The following is a 17,407-nucleotide window of genomic DNA, read 5'->3' on the forward strand; positions in this document are numbered from 1 at the left end:
ATCTTACTGTCAGTCAGGCTGACACACATTGATAGCCTGTTATCTTAATGAGCATCCAGCACTAATGCCATTGTCTGTGTCTGCCCCTGTGTAAGCCTTTTTCTTCTTAAAGCTGAGTGGATTTATAAGTAGCGTATTCAGGCCAAGATTGTCACTAAAATGTGGTCTTTTTTTGTTGCGCACTGTTATCTGTTGTATCAAACAACTGCAGCGACCTGATTGTCCATGAGTAATCCGTATGGGCCAGCCTAATGAGCCTCAAACAAACCTGGCACCAGTTTTACTTTAGATGACCACTGCGGAGAATTTAATATGCTTCAGATCTAGATGGCACAGATTGCCAGCGTAGACTGTGAGTCATCCTGCAGTCTCGCTTTGTCATCACCTCCTTGCCAAACTCCTCTGATGCCGTGCCTCTGAATAAATGTGGCCTTGTTTTTATAATCCAAAAATTACTGCACTGTGCAGTGGATCAGTAGCTCAGAAGGCCTTTGTTCAGTGAGGAATCAGCATTTCCGTGATTGAATACCGTGCTCCTCTGAATATTCTTGTGCAAATGCGACAAAAAATATTGCAAAGAGAGAAAAGAATGGAAAGCCCATCTTAACGACAGTGAGCATATAAGCCTGCCATTGGAACCAAAACAAAAAAAGGCTTTGGGTGTGAGCCCAGACCTCAGCATTATGGACCAGAATGGGTCCTCTTAGTAGGGGTAGACCAACATTTAGCCCAAGCCACTTAATCTCTTAATTGTTTACCCTATTTCCCAGAGTGCCAGGCAACCACCAGAGGACCTAATCCAAGGTGTGTTGAGGAGAGGTAGTTAGGTCAAAGGATTAAGAGCAATGATCCTCTCAGAGGGACTCCTGGCACAAGGGGACGATAATCAATGTTACGCCAGCAAACAGGGAGGATAATCAGTGTTACTCAGCCAAAGTCCCCTGATAAGTGAAAGAAAGGTAGGCGAGCATTGCTTTCTCTCCTTCAAGCAGAAAGTGCCATGTTTCTGTCTGCCACGTTTAATAGCCGTGCAGTAATTCAGGATCCAGAGTTCGTTACCTCTGCTGCCATTTTAATTGGAACTAATTAACGCCAAATTATATTTATCAAAACCACTTTAAACACTTTAAAGAAGCATTTATCAAAGTACTTATCAAAATATTGCTTGTTAGTTGTGTAAAAGCCTAATTATATAATCATTGTAATAGGTTTCTTGCTGGCTTGCCTTTGGTGGTAACAACGTTGTTATAACTATGAAAAGTCTTTAGGTTGGCTCAAATTTATCGTATCAAAATTTCAAAATCCCTGGTAGCCCTTCGGGCAGGCACTCTTCAGTTTTTGGTAGCCCAAAATAAATTTAAGTAGCCCGAATAAAAAAAGAGGACAATTTTATACATTTAAGTATAATATTGTAAAGGAAACAAAACATCAATCTAAAAATATTTAAAACACAAATTACAACAACAAATTACAATCATCAACTCAAATATTTGGTTCTAATTGAACAGAAATTTCTATGAACTTGCAAGAACTGTGTAGAACATGAATCAGTGTTCAGTAAGAAGCAAGTGGAACCAAGATCTAGTACATTTGCTTTTTGAAGTTTGCAAAGACTGCTAAATCTTGCCAATGGTAGTTCACTCTTTGCAACATAGTACGCTGTTCTAAACAGCTTTTTCAGGACTTCTTGTTATGCTTGGTCTGTTTTTAGTATGTTTTTTGCAATTGGTGTTTGTTCTGGGAAAGATACTGCAGACTGAGCAATGATGCATTTCTTACATTTCTCATGGGTTCTGATGGGGTCTTTCTTAAAATGACTGGTCCCAGTAACAAAGGCGCTTGTCGACTCAGAAATCAAGGGAAACTCACAACACACCCGGCAGAACATTATGTTATTTAGCTCATCATATTCCAGCCACATAAATTCTTTTGTCCATGAAACCAAAAAAGCTGCGCTTTCCTTTTGCCTCATAGTCTGATTTGTCATAACTTCTCCGATTTGTGGTAGGCTTTTCTTTGGCTGCCCCTTCTTCACCCTGACCTGTCTTGTTTGGCTCTGCAGAACTAAAATACCTGCGTAACTCCATCTGCTTTTACACATACTTACATAACGATCAGCAATTCTCTGCGCAATCAACATCTATCACATGTTTAAGCTTGCTGCAGGAGATTTCACTTGTCATGTTTGATAGTAAGCTAACGATTGATAAGACGATGCCAGAGGAATTGGTGCGCAATTAATCTGTGACTCACCAATCAGTGCTGCCGCTCTCTACACACAGTTCGCGCGATCGCAAAGTGAAAGTGAAAGCAAAAAACAAGCGCAAACTCAAACGCGATTTCAATGTGTCACATATTGACAGTGGCTCATCGATGACATAATTACTCAGCTACATTTGCGAAAGAATGCAAAAGCATTGACATATCTTTCCTTCCTATGATAGCCCGACGGGCAGAGCTGAGATGGATTTTGGTAGCCCGACTGGAAAAATCGCTAGCCCCGGGACGTCGGGCTAGCAATTTTGCGAGCCCTGCACTGAGTGGCATGAGCAGTGACAACGCAGCCTCTTATGTTTTCGCTAATGTCATCAGAATCAGAATACTTTATTAAACTGAGGGGAAATAGTGTGTTATTATTGTGTTTCGGTCCCGTGGAGAATATTCCTGCTGTTCTTCCTGTTCTCATTCTGTGTCTTGTTTGTTTTCTTCGAGGGCCAGAGAGAATCTTAAGGATCCATTAGTTCTTAATTGTTAATCATTGGGTTATTTTACACACATGCTAACTAAAAAAGGTTTTTCACTTGAAGCTCAGTCCAGTTGAACCATGAAGGACATGGTGTGGCAGCTATTGACCCAGGCTGCTATTAAAAGATTTTCATTTAACTAGAGTTTCTGGGCACTGTGTGTCTTAAGGCAACTAAGCAGAATACCTGCTAATGCAAAGTACACTTGATTTTATACCATGGGCATCATCTTAAAAATAATAATAGATAGAAAAAGTTGTAAATATTTTTGGTTCAAGTACAGCTAGCAGTTTAAGTATTAGTTAAATGAATGACCTAACCATTGAATGAGGAAGATAAAAGCATGTTAAGACAGCTGTCGTTTGACTGAGGTGTCAGACAGTAATGCTATCTTTTTCTCATGAAAGTTTCCAAAACAACTTTTTAAAAATTCATTTAAACCAAAAAATCGCTCAGAGCCACATTTAATTATGAAGCAGTCCCAAAGAGCCAGCAGCAAAATAAAAGGGACTGATTGGAGTGAAATCTCCACAGATGAAGACACAGATAGTGAATGTGATATATGAACGCTTAAAAAAATAATGTGATTGCATCGTTCAGTAGTGCGAGGACTCAAAAGGAAAGTGAATACCCTGCTCTGGCTGCATAGTTAATATGGGAAACTAATGAAAAATACGGACAGGCTGCTTAGAAAATCACTGAAATTTGGTCTTACAGAGTGACCAAAAATAGTCTTTATAATGAACAAAGTAATACGGACCATACAAAAGGCTAGAGCAAATTTGCTTAGATAACTTAAGGTTGTTTGAGAAATGGAAGTTAAAAGAAATCTGACAAAATGAACAGAATAAATTGCAAATTTGTACCTAAAAACTAATATTTTTTAATATTTTCTGGAAAAAAACAACCTTCATAAGTACAAAAATCACATTGTTTGACACGACTAACATTACTAAAGTATTAACAGAAGAAGACCACAACATGAAGTGGGCAGTATGATTAATTCAGTATCATTAATTCCAAGAAGCATCTTTAATTCTTATATAGGCACTGACGCGTGGTCATGTGGTGCATTTTAACGTCTTCCTACAAGGGGAGGAGCTTAACATTATAAAGTAGTTTGAATATCTTGGTCTTACTTTGGTCTCTAATCTTTAAAAGTCGCCCTTTTTTATGTATACATTTCTTATATTTTTTATAATGACATTCCTCTTAAAGAAACAGGAAATAAGTGAAAGGTATGTGGGTGAAATTGATCTCGGAGCATAAAGAAATGAAGAGATGTTAAACAAAATAGTATCCAAAAGTAGTGACTTATGGGTAAAGTAGTGTGCCAGTAGTGATGGTCTGTTGAAAAAAAACTATGAAGCAATAAATTAGAAATGGTAAGCTGAAAGCTGTCCAAATACAGTTTTGAAATTACTCTTCTGAACATGAAAGGTATTAAAAGGGAATGCTATTCTTTCAGTTTATCTGACAAGGCTGTGTGGGTACTAAGAGGGAAAAGGTTGGAAACCACTGCAGCCTAGCAAGCTGACCTCCCTGGAGAGAGCAAGGAAGGAGGATTTTTATGTATTTATAATAATTTTTTTTGTTGCTGAGAGGATTAGTTAGTTTTATTCTGCATTTTTCTTTTTCTCAACAGATTCAGTGAATGATCAAGTCAGACAAGGAACTGTTCCTACCAGAAGTTGTTAATATAGTTTATTTTTTAGGGGTAAAAACTGCATTGTTGACCGATAAACCACAGCGAGTTAACACATTGCTGTGTTAATTTCAAAGAAAGTAAAGCAGCCAAAATATTTGATTCCAAACCGAATACACTGCTGGAAAAAAAGAAACACAACTCTTCACAGGGGGCGTTTTTGCCTAACGAACAAAGCGCTGGGTGGCATTGACAGTGCAGGTAAAATATTTTACTTTTAGTCTTTTAATGAGATTTCTTCCACGACTTGTATTTAACTCGTCATAATCACAAATGAAATCCAGCTGGCAGCAAACATTTACATTAATTTCAAAGGGAGAGGATGGTAAAGATAATCTTATCGAGTGATATTGTATCGCAGAGGCAATTTCCATGAAATCGAGGGATTAAAAATTAAAAAGAGTATTTTATAGCTTCACCAGTCCCGCTGATGACACGTGTGCCTAATGCAGGAGGGAGAGTGCATGCCTTATATCTTTATTCACATGAAATGGAAGGCAGACTATGGTGCATTAGTGATACTGTATGCAGTCATGCTCTGCACATATCCAGTCACTAAAGGAACGTATGGCTCTGGCTGCAAAAGCAATATAAAAAGGCAAAAGGCGAGAAAGAGGTACAACGTTATGATGTTCTGTTAGATGTTTTCTGCGACACGAGGGCTGTTATTCTTGCTTCATATACAGTATTGTGGAAAAAATATTCACCCTCTTCCTGACTTCTTATTTTATTGCATATGCATATGTCACATGTACATGTTTCAGATCATCAAACAAATTTTAATATCGGGTAAAGATCACCTGGGTAAATAAAAAATACAGTTCTTAAATTATGGTTTCATTCTTTTCATTTTTTGGAAAGCTGAGTTTAATTCGACTTGTCACACCAGACCTGCCAGACCTGTTCGATTAAGAAATCTGTTTAATAGAATCTGTCTGACAAAGTGAAGTAGACTAAATGATCTCAAAATGACACACATCATGCCCAGATCTAAAGAAACAGTCTGGATAAGGTTACACAAGCTATTTCTAAGGCTTTGAGACAGTGAGACGAGGAGCAGCGGTGAACCTTCTCGTGAGTGGCGAGCCCACTAAAATAGCATTTCATAAAAAGAGCATCACACCAACAAACATGGTGGTGGTAGTGTGATGGTCTGGGGCTGCTTTGCTGCTTCAGGACCTGGACGACTTGCTCTAACAGTGAATTCTGCTCTCTCCCAGAAAATCCTGAAGGAAAATGTCATCGATTTGTGCCCTGAAACTCCAGCAGACCTTGGTTCTGTGACAGGACAATGATCCAAAACACACCAGCAAGTCCACCTCTGAATGGCTCAAAATGAACAAAATGCAGGTTTTGGAGTGGTCTATTCAAAATCCACACTTAAAGAATCACCAGTTATTGCAAACACTTGACCTCCGTTCTTGCTGCCAGGGGTGGCACAACCCGTTATTAGATAGGCGTTTTACCTAACCAATGAAATAATCATCTAAAAACTGCATTTTTAAAAAAAAATTACAATTGCTAAAACTAATGTCATCATCTGAAACAATTACTTGTGACAAATATGCAAAAAAATCAGAAATCAGAACGGGGTCTTTCTCAGCCCTTTTTTCACAGCACTCTATTGGCCCACGACTCTATTCTCTTAAGCGTTTGTTTGTAAGCCCGTGTATGTGTGTGAAACAATCCAGTCAGATGTTGTCATAACTACCTGTTTAACGAATGAATGCAGCAACCATGACACCTTTTTAAAAAAGCATTCACTCAGTGTTTGATTTATGAGTCAGCTCTTGATGTCACTCCGACAGCAATTACAAGCTATGAATGGATATTATATGCACGCACTGTCTCCATAAGCACGACACTCTGCCAAGTCCTGGAACAGAAGCGACGCTCTTGAAAGAGCATCATCAGTTATGCTTTTGAGTGCTTGTGTGAGGATGCATCTCATATTGTGCGTGTGTGTGTGTCTAGGTGAATTAGCATCTGTGGATGTTTCTCAGACGGAGTTACGACGAATTGTAGACTACACATCTGGTCACGCGTACCCGTTTGTACAGGCACGGACTTCTGTGAAGCGCTTTGCCCTGATTAGTAGCAATTCTCCTCGGGACATTTGCAAATACAGGGCCATGTGAATTTACTCTGATGAATTCAAATGCGTACTTAACAGAAGAACGCTAATGCATCAGTAGACGGCAGAAAAAATAGATAACTGGGTAAGCCTCCCTTACTCACCCTTCATGTGGTTTGATGCTCATATCTGCCGGAGGACTTGGCAAGTCTGGAGGGGCCTTTGAATCCCGAATCCCACGTGGCCCACCATTGATTTATGTCATTGTGTGTATTTTCAGCCTCTTCGGAGGTCACCTTTCTGCATCTCCTTTGCTCTGCATTTCTCCACCGATGCTGTTGCTGTGCTTCAGCTGCAGTCGTTTCCCCATCACTTTTAAAACTGTCTCAAAACCTACTCATCGTGCGCCATTCCCTTAAATTCCCTCAAATATCCGTACTAGCTGAAGGAAAAGGCACAAATTTGGTTTTGCTCTGTGGTTTGTAAAGACAGTTGCCCCCAGTGGTCTAAACTGTTGCTATTTCTACACAGAACTGTTGGAAATTGCCTCTGATCACTCCAGTCAGAGTGGAAGAACAGAAAAATGGCTCGTATATTGAGTTATTGTTAAATTGTCAGTGAAAGCAGTCAGTCAGGCTGCAGGCTATGCTTACTGAGGCAGACAAAACACAACTGTTACTGGAGGAAAAGTAGAATCTAAATTCAGACAACAGTCACCTTTGTCGGAGACGTTAAACACGTAACAGTTATTGCAGTCAGTGTCAGATATCGGTGCCCATCAGAGTGTCAGAACAAGTTTCTCCATTGGAATAATCTGTAGTCTGTTTCTAATCTTGGCTTGCTTGTGTCTCTCCTGCACAGAGTCTCTCGAGCCCACCTATCAGCAGCTGCAAAAGATGAAGCTGGACAAAAGTCCATTTGTGGTGGTTTCTGTGATCGGCCAGGAGCTGCTGACAGCATGCCACCACACGGCCTCTGTTGTGGTGCTAGAAGCCGCACTGAAGATCGGCACATGCAGCCTCAAGCTACGCGGCTCCGTCTTCTCTGCCCTCAGCAGCGCTCACTGGTCCCTGGGCAACACAGAGAAGAGCACGAGCTACATGCAGCAGGACTTGGAAGTGGCCAAAACCTTAGGTAAGACCCCTGACTCGGGGTGACTGGATGCAGATAATATAGGTTAATATAGATTGCTTAGACACAAAAGTTCCCAGAGTGTGGCATTTCATTATTGTGCCCTATTGTTTAAAATGAAACAATCTTGAACTATAAATAATAGAGAGAAAATGCTCAGATCCTCATAAGCCCTTTGTCATTTTTTCTTGTTAAATTATGTAAACAGCTAATAAATGAGTGAAATCTTTGTGATCAGTCATCATACAGTATTTTGGACTGGTGATGACAGTGTCTGTCAATCAGTCAGCAGCTGTTGGGTGGTTATTAATGAGAATGAACACTGTGGTTTTATGTAATCTTCTAACTTTGTTATTTGTGCCATTGTGAAATTACGAAAGATTTGATCTAATTTGTTTGTTTCTTTAGTTTGTGACCAAATAAAATGATCCCATTAGCCGCAGTATATTTTGTGCTTAAAGTAGATGTAAGCACGAGGACAGTCTGAACAGTGTTTGAGCATTAAGCTTTGGCTGTTAGCGATCACCTTGTCAGTATGTTTAGCCACATAGATTATCACTGTAAGCATTACAGCATGCTAATGCTAGCCCTAATCAAAACGCATTCTTGTCCTCAACTCCAGCCTTACATAACTCATGTACTGCGTCTCTGCTTACTTTCATACCTGAGTTGCTCTTGATGCATCCATCGGAGCGTGTGTGCGCGTGTGTGCGCGTGTGTGCGAATGTTAGAAAGTGCTCAGGCAAAGATAAAAGCGTCGTATGAATGTGTGTGTGATTGGGTGAATAAGACTTGCAGTAGAAAGCACTTTAAGTACTCAGCTGAGAAGGAAGGCGCTGTATAAGTACCAGTCCATTTAACTTACCCATGTCACACAAACACAGTTCAAAAATTCGAGGTTCAGAACAAAACAAAAAACTGAAGAGCTTGTTTTGCCCGGTAACGCATAACAGGCACGTGCACTCTACAAAGTAGTCTGTACATGTTCAATGTAGCAAATATTTTAGACTAATTCTTGTGTATCGTGATGAGTTCTAGTATAAAAGTTGTTAGTGTGACCTTCCAGTGAAGTTTATTTCTTTTTTGTCTCTTTTGTGTATCTTTCCATCTGAATATATTCCACTAAAATGGTCAAATTCCAGTCGCTGCTGGGAATTTTCTATTTTGTTTGCTCAAAAATAAATAATGCCTGCAGTAAGTATGGATTTGCCCGTTTGGGATTAACATATGAAAAGGTGAGAAAGACAGGAAAGGAAAGGGAAAAAACTTCTGAAGGGAAGATAGAAAAAATGAAAACAGGGAGTAGCACAGACTGGCTCCACTCTTTTTACCCCCACACAGTTTGACACATGACTGGGCAGCACAGCTGCAGATAAGGAGCTGTGGTTCTCAGGTAGAGCACAGAGACTTGTGCTTTACTTTGGCCCTGTCTGTGGGGCCTCTCTGTCAGGAAGAAATAATAAGGCTTTCCCCTTTCACCCTCTGGAGCATTGAGATCAACACTACCAGCTGTCAGAAAAGGCACTCTACTGTGGAGAACTTATAACGGGTTATAACGGCACTTTCCCTTTTAAGGGTGTAATGGCATGTCAGTGGCATAGATGTGGTTCATCACGTCCCTGTTTGACAGTGACAGTGGAATGATGTGAAATAATCACCGACTGGTTTGCAATCCTCTGAGCTATACTGTAAATTTTATTTGTTAACTCTTGAAATTTCATTCTCATCCCTTGTGGTTTTCCCTCTTCAGGTGACCAAACAGGGGAATGCCGTGCTCACGGGAATCTGGGCTCGGCATTCTTCTCCAAGGGGAACTACCGTGAAGCGCTGACCAACCATCGCAACCAGCTGGTTCTGGCCATGAAGTTAAAGGACAGAGAGGTAAGAAACGCACATATTGCAGCAGTCTTGAAACGGATAGAGCGGAATAGCTGTCATCTCAGAGGGCGATAAATTGATGTTACTACCATTCTTTCCCTTTTTCTCTCTCCCTGAGTCTCTTATCATGTTGTAGTTGTGAAATTGTGCTGTGCCTAGCATTCTTCAGCTCTGTCTTTTAGAGGGTACTTGAAGGTGGAGGCTGAAGGTCACAGAGATGCTGCTCCGCTTTGTCTATTTAAAAAAAAGAAAAAACTGGCGTCAAGTTAATGTAGAGAACAAGTGAAGGTGATGGCGGAGGACGAAGAATGAGGAAGTTGTAATAAAGGGCAGTAGGATAGCCTTGGCAGCTGTTTCTCCTTATTATCAATGCAAAGTATTTATGCAGATATTATGTAGATGTGTATCTGGTTTGTGAAGCAGTAAGTCTGGGACTTTGGAGCATATGCCTGCTTTGGAATGTAATTTAGAGAGATTAAGTTGTTTGAGGCAGCGAGAGAAAGGAGGAGTTGGAAGGAGAGAAGAACATGAAGGAGAGGGAGGAAAAAAGTTGGACAGACTGATCCACTTTTCTTTCAATTGGTGCCCTCTTTCTCTCCTTGCTCTGTCATCTGCTTCTCTCTCCCTCTCTCTGCGGTCATTGGTGGGGGTTGACAGGTGCTTGTTCCAACACAATTCCTGTCGCACATGCAGAAGAATGGCCTCTGTTTCCCCTTCATTCCTTATCCTTCCCAACAGGCAGGCCTGCTTGTTTATGCTGCCTGATATCGGGAGACATTTAAACGGTCCAGCCAGACGTGGCACAATGCGCCAGGATGAAACTAACTGTTGAAAATGAGGCCAGAGGTGCCCTTGACATCTTTCACTCTCACATTCTGAGGACATGTGCAGAGCACAAGTCAGATTATAAGCCTACAGACGCCAGAGTGAAACCTCTCTGTTATTTGATGTTAGTGAGGGATACAGGCAACACATGTAAGGCGTTGACTGCTCTCAGCTATTTGACTGTTCTGCTAAAAAGAAATGTTTTGATTATATGAGATATAGACATGAGATAGTTCTTCTGGCCAGAGTTTGTAGTGACATCTAAAGACTGCAGAGAAGTATATCAGACTATCTGCCACTAAGGCCTGTGCTGTCACTTCACTGTCGCTTCTTAAAAGAAAACAGTGCAGAAACAGTGCTTCTATATGTGAAACACAAGTGGGAAACTGACCACTCATGTCTGCAGGAACATCTTTGGGTCTATTGGAGGTCATTGAACAGCATTAATCGTTGCCTCATATGCGCAAGGTCTCGATTGCCCCCTGCACAGCCAGCCCTACTTGCCCCCCTTGTCCTCTTGTTCATCTAAAGGCCCCTTAATCAGAGTCATATGTGTGTCACACCACCTGGTCTCCCTCAGAACACACTGGAGCCGAGTGGAGAGCTCATTACAGTCAGCCTGGTGTTTTTGTTCCTGATGTGGATTTTTTTATCTGGCCTTTCTGAAGCTGAGGTCACTTCCTAGAGGCCCGAGGAAGGATGTTGTTGCTGCCTGGATTTCCAGTGTCTGGCCTGCAGTCTAAGGGTGTTATGAAGGCCCTCAAGCAGGAGATGATGCATAGATTCTCAGGGAACATTGGGAATTTGTGCCATTGGTGACTTGTAACAACTTGAATTGTTTAGTAAATTTCCTGGAGACAATAATGAAATCATCTGGTGAAATGGTTCATTTAGGAAAAAAAATGTTGCGGACAATGGAACTGAGTTAATGTTGGATGTGGGTTTTGATTGCGTTAAGCCTAAGGTTTTAATCATGAAGCTAAAATGCTTGGATCTAATATGGACATGCATGTGTTTATATCCTCTTTTTCCTACGTTTGATAGCACTCTTATATTCAAAATCAAATTCAGGTCATTGCAGCTCCTGGAGGTTTTTCTTTTCCATAGTATTTGTTTTCTGTCTCACCATGGGAACTGGTCCTGGGTGACATCAGAAGCCCAAATCCGATTATACCGGCCCTGATTAGTTGGCATTAGTGATAGCTATGTCAGGAATGACTCCTCCTATATATTAGACTAACACAACTCTACTCAGAAACCTCTTCTTCTTCATCACGGAAACCTATCAGCATCTGTGCTAAAGGTATTAGGGAAGCCTTTCAGCAGGTATCAGTGCTGCTGGTCTGGGAAAATAGTGACTTTCACAAGCTGCATAAGCTTTCTAGCAAGGCCTGATAGTGTCCATAAGCCATTAGTTAGTTATGACTAAATCATGAGTTTAGTGTATAAACTCTCATACGATGTGAAAATGTGTGATTTTTAGGACACTCAGACCTGATGTTAGCTGGTATGCTGTTTGCTTATAACCAGTTATTGTTGTTGTTTAGCCAGCGAGTTGTCAGCTGTTTGGAGATGGGAGGGTCACTGGTCTAGTCTGCTGACAATAAGTAATTGCGGCAATATTGGAAATAAATAAACTTCAATTCAGGAGATGAGGCTGAGGTGAAGATGAGGAAGATGAGGTGGTAATTAGGGATGAGAGAGAGCAGTGGTGGAGGAGGCAGATGAAGAAGTGCAAGAGAACGACATCATGAGAAACGATCATGAAAATATACAAGTACAAATGTCTGACAGTGCTTTTTGTGATTTTTAAATTCAAAGTAACTCATAAGGTGTTCTCTCTGTATGGCTGGTCTATAGCTACATACATAAAACCCGATTAGGTAAAACAGCAATTTCCATCTCAGTCCACGAATACAAGTTTGCTGGGCAACACTGCGGTTCCACCACTGCTATGTATTTTTAATGTATTAGTTCTAAATTTTTGAGAAAGCATCAATTTGTTGGCAGATATAATTACACACTTTTCAATGCTTATTTATGAATAGAATATTATTTTTTCCTGTTAAATACCCTGTAACAACTACTTACTCTACCTCTAAGTATCAATAACAGAGCGTCATTAACTAGGATGCTTTATAAAAGTAATTGGTATGTGTTTTTGGGCTGGTGCTAAGAATCAAAACCTGTCCTTTTCAGTGCTCTGTGGGACGTTTGCTGTCATTTTTGCAGGACCTTTTTTGAGAAGGCTAAGGCAACAGCTCAGCACATAGCGGAGATTCATGTACTTTCTGTGTATCAAACATACACGCAGTTACCCTCAGGAAAATCAAGGTCAGCATGCAGCCTAATCCTGCATTTTTCACAGAAAGCATAAGCTTGTGTTTACACATGCAGCTCGCTGCCCTTTCCTCTTTCTCACTGTTGTTCACATAGTCGTCAGTGTCCAGTCTGTGCACTGTGGATTTTGTTTTGTTTCTTTTGTCAAAACCACACATGGGATAACTTGTGTCTATACAGAATTATTTCTACTAAATAAAAAATAGTGTATTGTAGAGGAAGTCTTTAGTGTCCTGATGGCCTGTGTGAACATTCCACCAGGGACCTGACAACCTTGTCCACACACTTAAAGGGAGTTTCTCTCAAACAACATGCATAGCTGCATGCTGGGCCTGTCCTCTAGTGTTTTTAAGTAAGATGTCCACTTAAGGATTGGGTCACTGACCCCAGTGCACCCAAGCCTTAATGCAGGCTCTTTTTAGGATGAGGACCCTCCTCTATCAAGTGTAACTGGAGATAATCCAGGAATCAGTATTTTCCCCGTAGAAAGATTTCAAATGAATGCTATATAAATAAAACTTATGGATAGTTAGGTAGTGAAAATCTAATAGCCAGTGTCTTTGCTATAGAAACAAGGAACTGACTGTTAGTCAGCTTAATATATAGTAGGGGAATCCCAACTTTTCCTGCATTGGTGTCACAAGTGCCAGTCAGTCATGGCTGGTGTATTTGAGCTGCTAATTAGGGCTCACAGAAAGGTTCCCATAGTGGGATGCTCGCCCAAGCTAATCAGAGTACAAGGGTTATATCCAAAACATTGCATTCTTAAGTCGTTATGGATACAGATTATAGTAAGATTGCACTCATTAAGTTAATTACTGACATCTGAGCATGTGGTGATATCATTAGGAGAAGTCAAACAACTCAAAAAATCAAATGTAGCCAGATATGGTACAGGGGGGGAGCTAAAAGTGGACTTTAATGGTTACTATTCTTAGCCTTATTGGTTCTTTGTACAATGAGGAATTAATAACTCATCATTTTCATTACAGTTATACTTGTTCACTTTTATTTTTGCCTTGAAATAAAATATCTTTTTTGGAGAATGCTGCAGTAGCATTGTTACCATGGTTCTATAACTCTGATGAGTAGTCTAACAAACAGAAGTTATAGCTACTGCATGCAAAAATTCAATAAGTTGTTATGAACATGGGTAAACTCGTAATCACGTAAAGAGGTTATATGGCTTAACGTTTGTGACAAGGTAACATATACCTCATCGCGTATGTGTGCTAATAGTGGTACTAATAACTAGGGATGGGTATCGAAAACCGGTTCTTGTTGAGAACCGGTTCCCACTGTTTCAATTCCTTGGAATCGTTTGCCACTTTTAAAAACGATTCCCTTATCGATTCCAGTCGCCCCGAATGACGTCATCACGTTGAGTAGCGTCTTTTACCCAGTAGGAAACACGGCGCCTGAGCGGCACAAACGCTCAAAAGTTTGGTTACACTCAGAGGTGGGACCAAGTCATTGTTTTGCAAGTCTCAAGTAAGTCTCAAGTCTTTATCCTCAAGTCTCAAGTCAAGTCTCAAGTAATGTCAGGCAAGTCAGAGTCGAGTCTCAAGTCACTGGTGTAAAAGTCCGAGTCAAGTCACAAGTCTGAAACTTTGAATTTCAAGTCCTTTCGAGTCTTTAAAAAAAAAAACAACGAAAAAATAATGTTGCAGTTATATGCTAAATGTAAATATTAGACCGTGTAATTTTAAAATCTGTGTTTTTCTCAACACATGACAAAATAGTGAACTTAGAAAATATACACAAATTGTGAAATTGCACCTCTTTAAAATGCAGCTCAATTAAACCTAGCTCCAAGAATAATTTTCACCGACAGTTCTGAGATAAGCTGCATGTTATTCTTGGATGCGGTTGTAGGACCAGCTTTAAAATCGCATGACAAAAATATCATACACATTAAAAAAAACTGTATCACCAACGTAGCCTGGACAACATTTGCTAGTTAGATGAAGTCAGCTATCTCATCTTGGCATATTTATATGCATATTTATAATTATACGCTTCTTGGAGTGAGTGCATACACTCATGAAGTTTAGTAACTTCAGGTCACTGCAACAAGCCCAGGTACAGTTTACCGACGGATGGGTACAGGACCTTGAAATGCACCGTGTAGAACGTAAAGACCATCGTACGTATCATAAGTTTACCAGTCTCACAAATTGTCTTCATAAATACACATTCGTTAACCGTTTATTAATAGGACCTTTGAGCTCAACGGTAGTTAATTAGTAGTGGAAATAATTTCTGGTACCCATCACAGAAATGTAGCAGTGACAATAATATTGTATGCTGTAATCGTACTGGGCAATTAGTGATACAAAAAACCTGTTTTATCCTGTGAATAAAAGCATATGTTTTTGTCAATGTACCATAATAACAGAAGCGAAACGCAATATTGTGTCAGGACAATTCACTATTTATGCACAATAAACAAAGGAGCATAGCGCGACAATTTCTGTTCAGCGCCAGACTTGCTTGTAACCTATATCACCAATTATGTTATGAAAATGACGTATTAACTACTAAAAAACACTGACCTTCGTGTAAATGCTTGGAGCAGACTAACCTGTGAGCTGGAGTGTTCTGGGATGTTATATTTGATCTTTGAATGGCTGCAATCCAGACCATCCGTCGCGTCTTTGTTACTTCGGAAACATGGCTCGAACAATTTCTCTTCAACGACGTAATCCGATAACAACCGATCTCTTTACCCGTCGGCTTCCCGTGGCTGTCATGCGACCGGCTATTGCAGTTAATAATACAACAGCTTCTTGACATTTTTGTGTTTCTTTTTATCGCTGTGTGACTGATTTCAATTGAAAGCCTGCGTGCGCTAGTACCGCTTGCCACGAGTTCCCAGAATCCTTTGCGGTTCTACCCGTGAATGACGTCACATTTTCAATCTCTATATAATATGCATGTTAAATTTTATATTTGGGGTAAAATATCAAGTCTTTTCAAGTAAACCGGTTCAAGTCCAATTCAAGTCCCAAGTCATTGGTGTAAAAGTCCAAGTCAAGTCACAAGTCTTACAACATTTTTTCAAGTCAAGTCTAAAGTCATAAAATTAATGACTCGAGTCTGACTCGAGTCCAAGTCATGTGACTCGAGTCCACACCTCTGGTTACACTTTATGAGAAAGGATGACAACAGGGCAACGTGCAATACTTGCAAAGTAGAGATTTCATCAAAGGGAGGAAACACTACGAATATGCAAAAGCATTTGCTCAAAAAACACGCGATTGCTTTCAACGAATGTCGTGTTTTTGATCCGCTCCGGACTAGCGAAGCTCAACCCAGCAGCAGCGGTAGCGTTTCCACGTCCTCTCCCGTTAATACTGCAGGTAACTAATCAATTAGCATTGCATATTATGTTAGCGCGATTTACCTTATTACAAAACCTGCTATTACTGTGCGTTGCATTTAGATAACCATGATGAGAGAAACAGAGTCTGGCTGGCTCAGATGCTGCCAGTTGTTGCTGCAGTCTACCGGTAGCGTCTCCTTTCAGGCCAGGATAGACGAATGTCACCCAGCAGTGTCTAAGTTTGTGGTCAAAGGCTTGCACCCATTTGCCACAGCAGATGCCCCCGATTTCACTTTGGTAAGTGAATGTGTTTAATTGTAGGCAGGGACATTACTGGATATTCTTGTGTAATTGCTACAGAATAATTTATGTTAAACTTTGTTATTGCTACAGGAGAATATTTATTTTATTATTTTACATATACGTTTTTTTTCCTGGGGACCCTGTGACACCCCATTGAAGAGCCGTAGGCTGTGGATCTCTTAAGATCCCACTGTTGGGTTTGTAAGGCCATGTTACTCCTAAATTTCTATCTTGTTCAAAGAGAAGATATAAAACAAAGTTCTAAGCTAATCGACCTTAGTGTTCTCCTTTTTTAAAAATAAGAATCGATAAGAGAATCGATAAGGAATCGAATCGTTAAACAGAATCGAAAATGGAATCGGAATCGTTAAAATCTTATCAATACCCATCCCTACTAATAACACAACTGACAGTAGTAGACATAAATCAAAGCTGTGCCACAGTAGCTACTGTTCTCTGCAACATGGTGCACAGTTTCCTGTCTGTGATGAAGGAGCAGCGACAGACAGAAAACAGGGATCCCATATGAGGCTTGTCTATAACTCAAGAGGCAGTACAGTACCTGGATTCTGTAATGTCAGTAAAGACGCCAGGCCTAGGGTGTCTTTTCATCTTCTAATAACAGTGGAAAATCTCTGTTGTGGCTCTTTATGGCACAGTTCAGCAGAAAAGTCAGGCATCCTGTTAGATCCCTGCTTTCGGCTGACCAGTGTGGCAATAATAGCTCATCGTTATGAATCTGAAATGATGAAGAACTGGAAAAGAGCAAACAAAACAGAAAAGACAGCAGAGGCGGGGTAAAGGCTCAAAGAATAAATGCTCTGTCATCCACGAATGGGAACAGGAGCTGCAGTCCAAACCAGTGAGGTCATTGGCTAGCGTGAAGTTAGTGTTTTTCTTTAGCTCACTGCTTTTTGGAAATAACCTTAAGCAGAATTTAAGCTGTCAGATATATGCAGAACAGATAAAACATAAGCTAACTTGCTAGTCTTTGTAGCTGTGTCTGTGTCGTTTCCAACTTTTGTTTTGTCCCAGTTTCCACACCTGGCTTTTTCCAAGGCCTGCCAGTAACCATATTTAAC

General features: G+C 40.4%; 1 protein-coding gene across 3 annotated transcripts in view; it reads left to right on the top strand.

Moving 5' to 3' along the window:
• The window catches only part of LOC146562296 (tetratricopeptide repeat protein 28-like), a 196,806-nt gene that overhangs the window by 117,761 nt on the left and 61,638 nt on the right, over positions 1-17,407 (top strand). For all 3 annotated transcript variants that reach the window (XM_085293926.1, XM_085293927.1, XM_085293928.1), the window contains 2 exons: positions 7,385-7,657; positions 9,405-9,535. In XM_085293926.1, the coding sequence (XP_085150052.1) occupies positions 7,385-7,657; positions 9,405-9,535 (404 nt within the window). The remainder of the gene's footprint in view (positions 1-7,384; positions 7,658-9,404; positions 9,536-17,407) is intronic.

This window comes from Mchenga conophoros, linkage group LG12 (assembly GCF_057382185.1).
Source record: "Mchenga conophoros isolate Kocher_MC1m ecotype Shallow Benthic linkage group LG12, M_conophoros_male_GT1.1, whole genome shotgun sequence".
NCBI classification, from domain to species: domain Eukaryota; kingdom Metazoa; phylum Chordata; class Actinopteri; order Cichliformes; family Cichlidae; genus Mchenga; species Mchenga conophoros.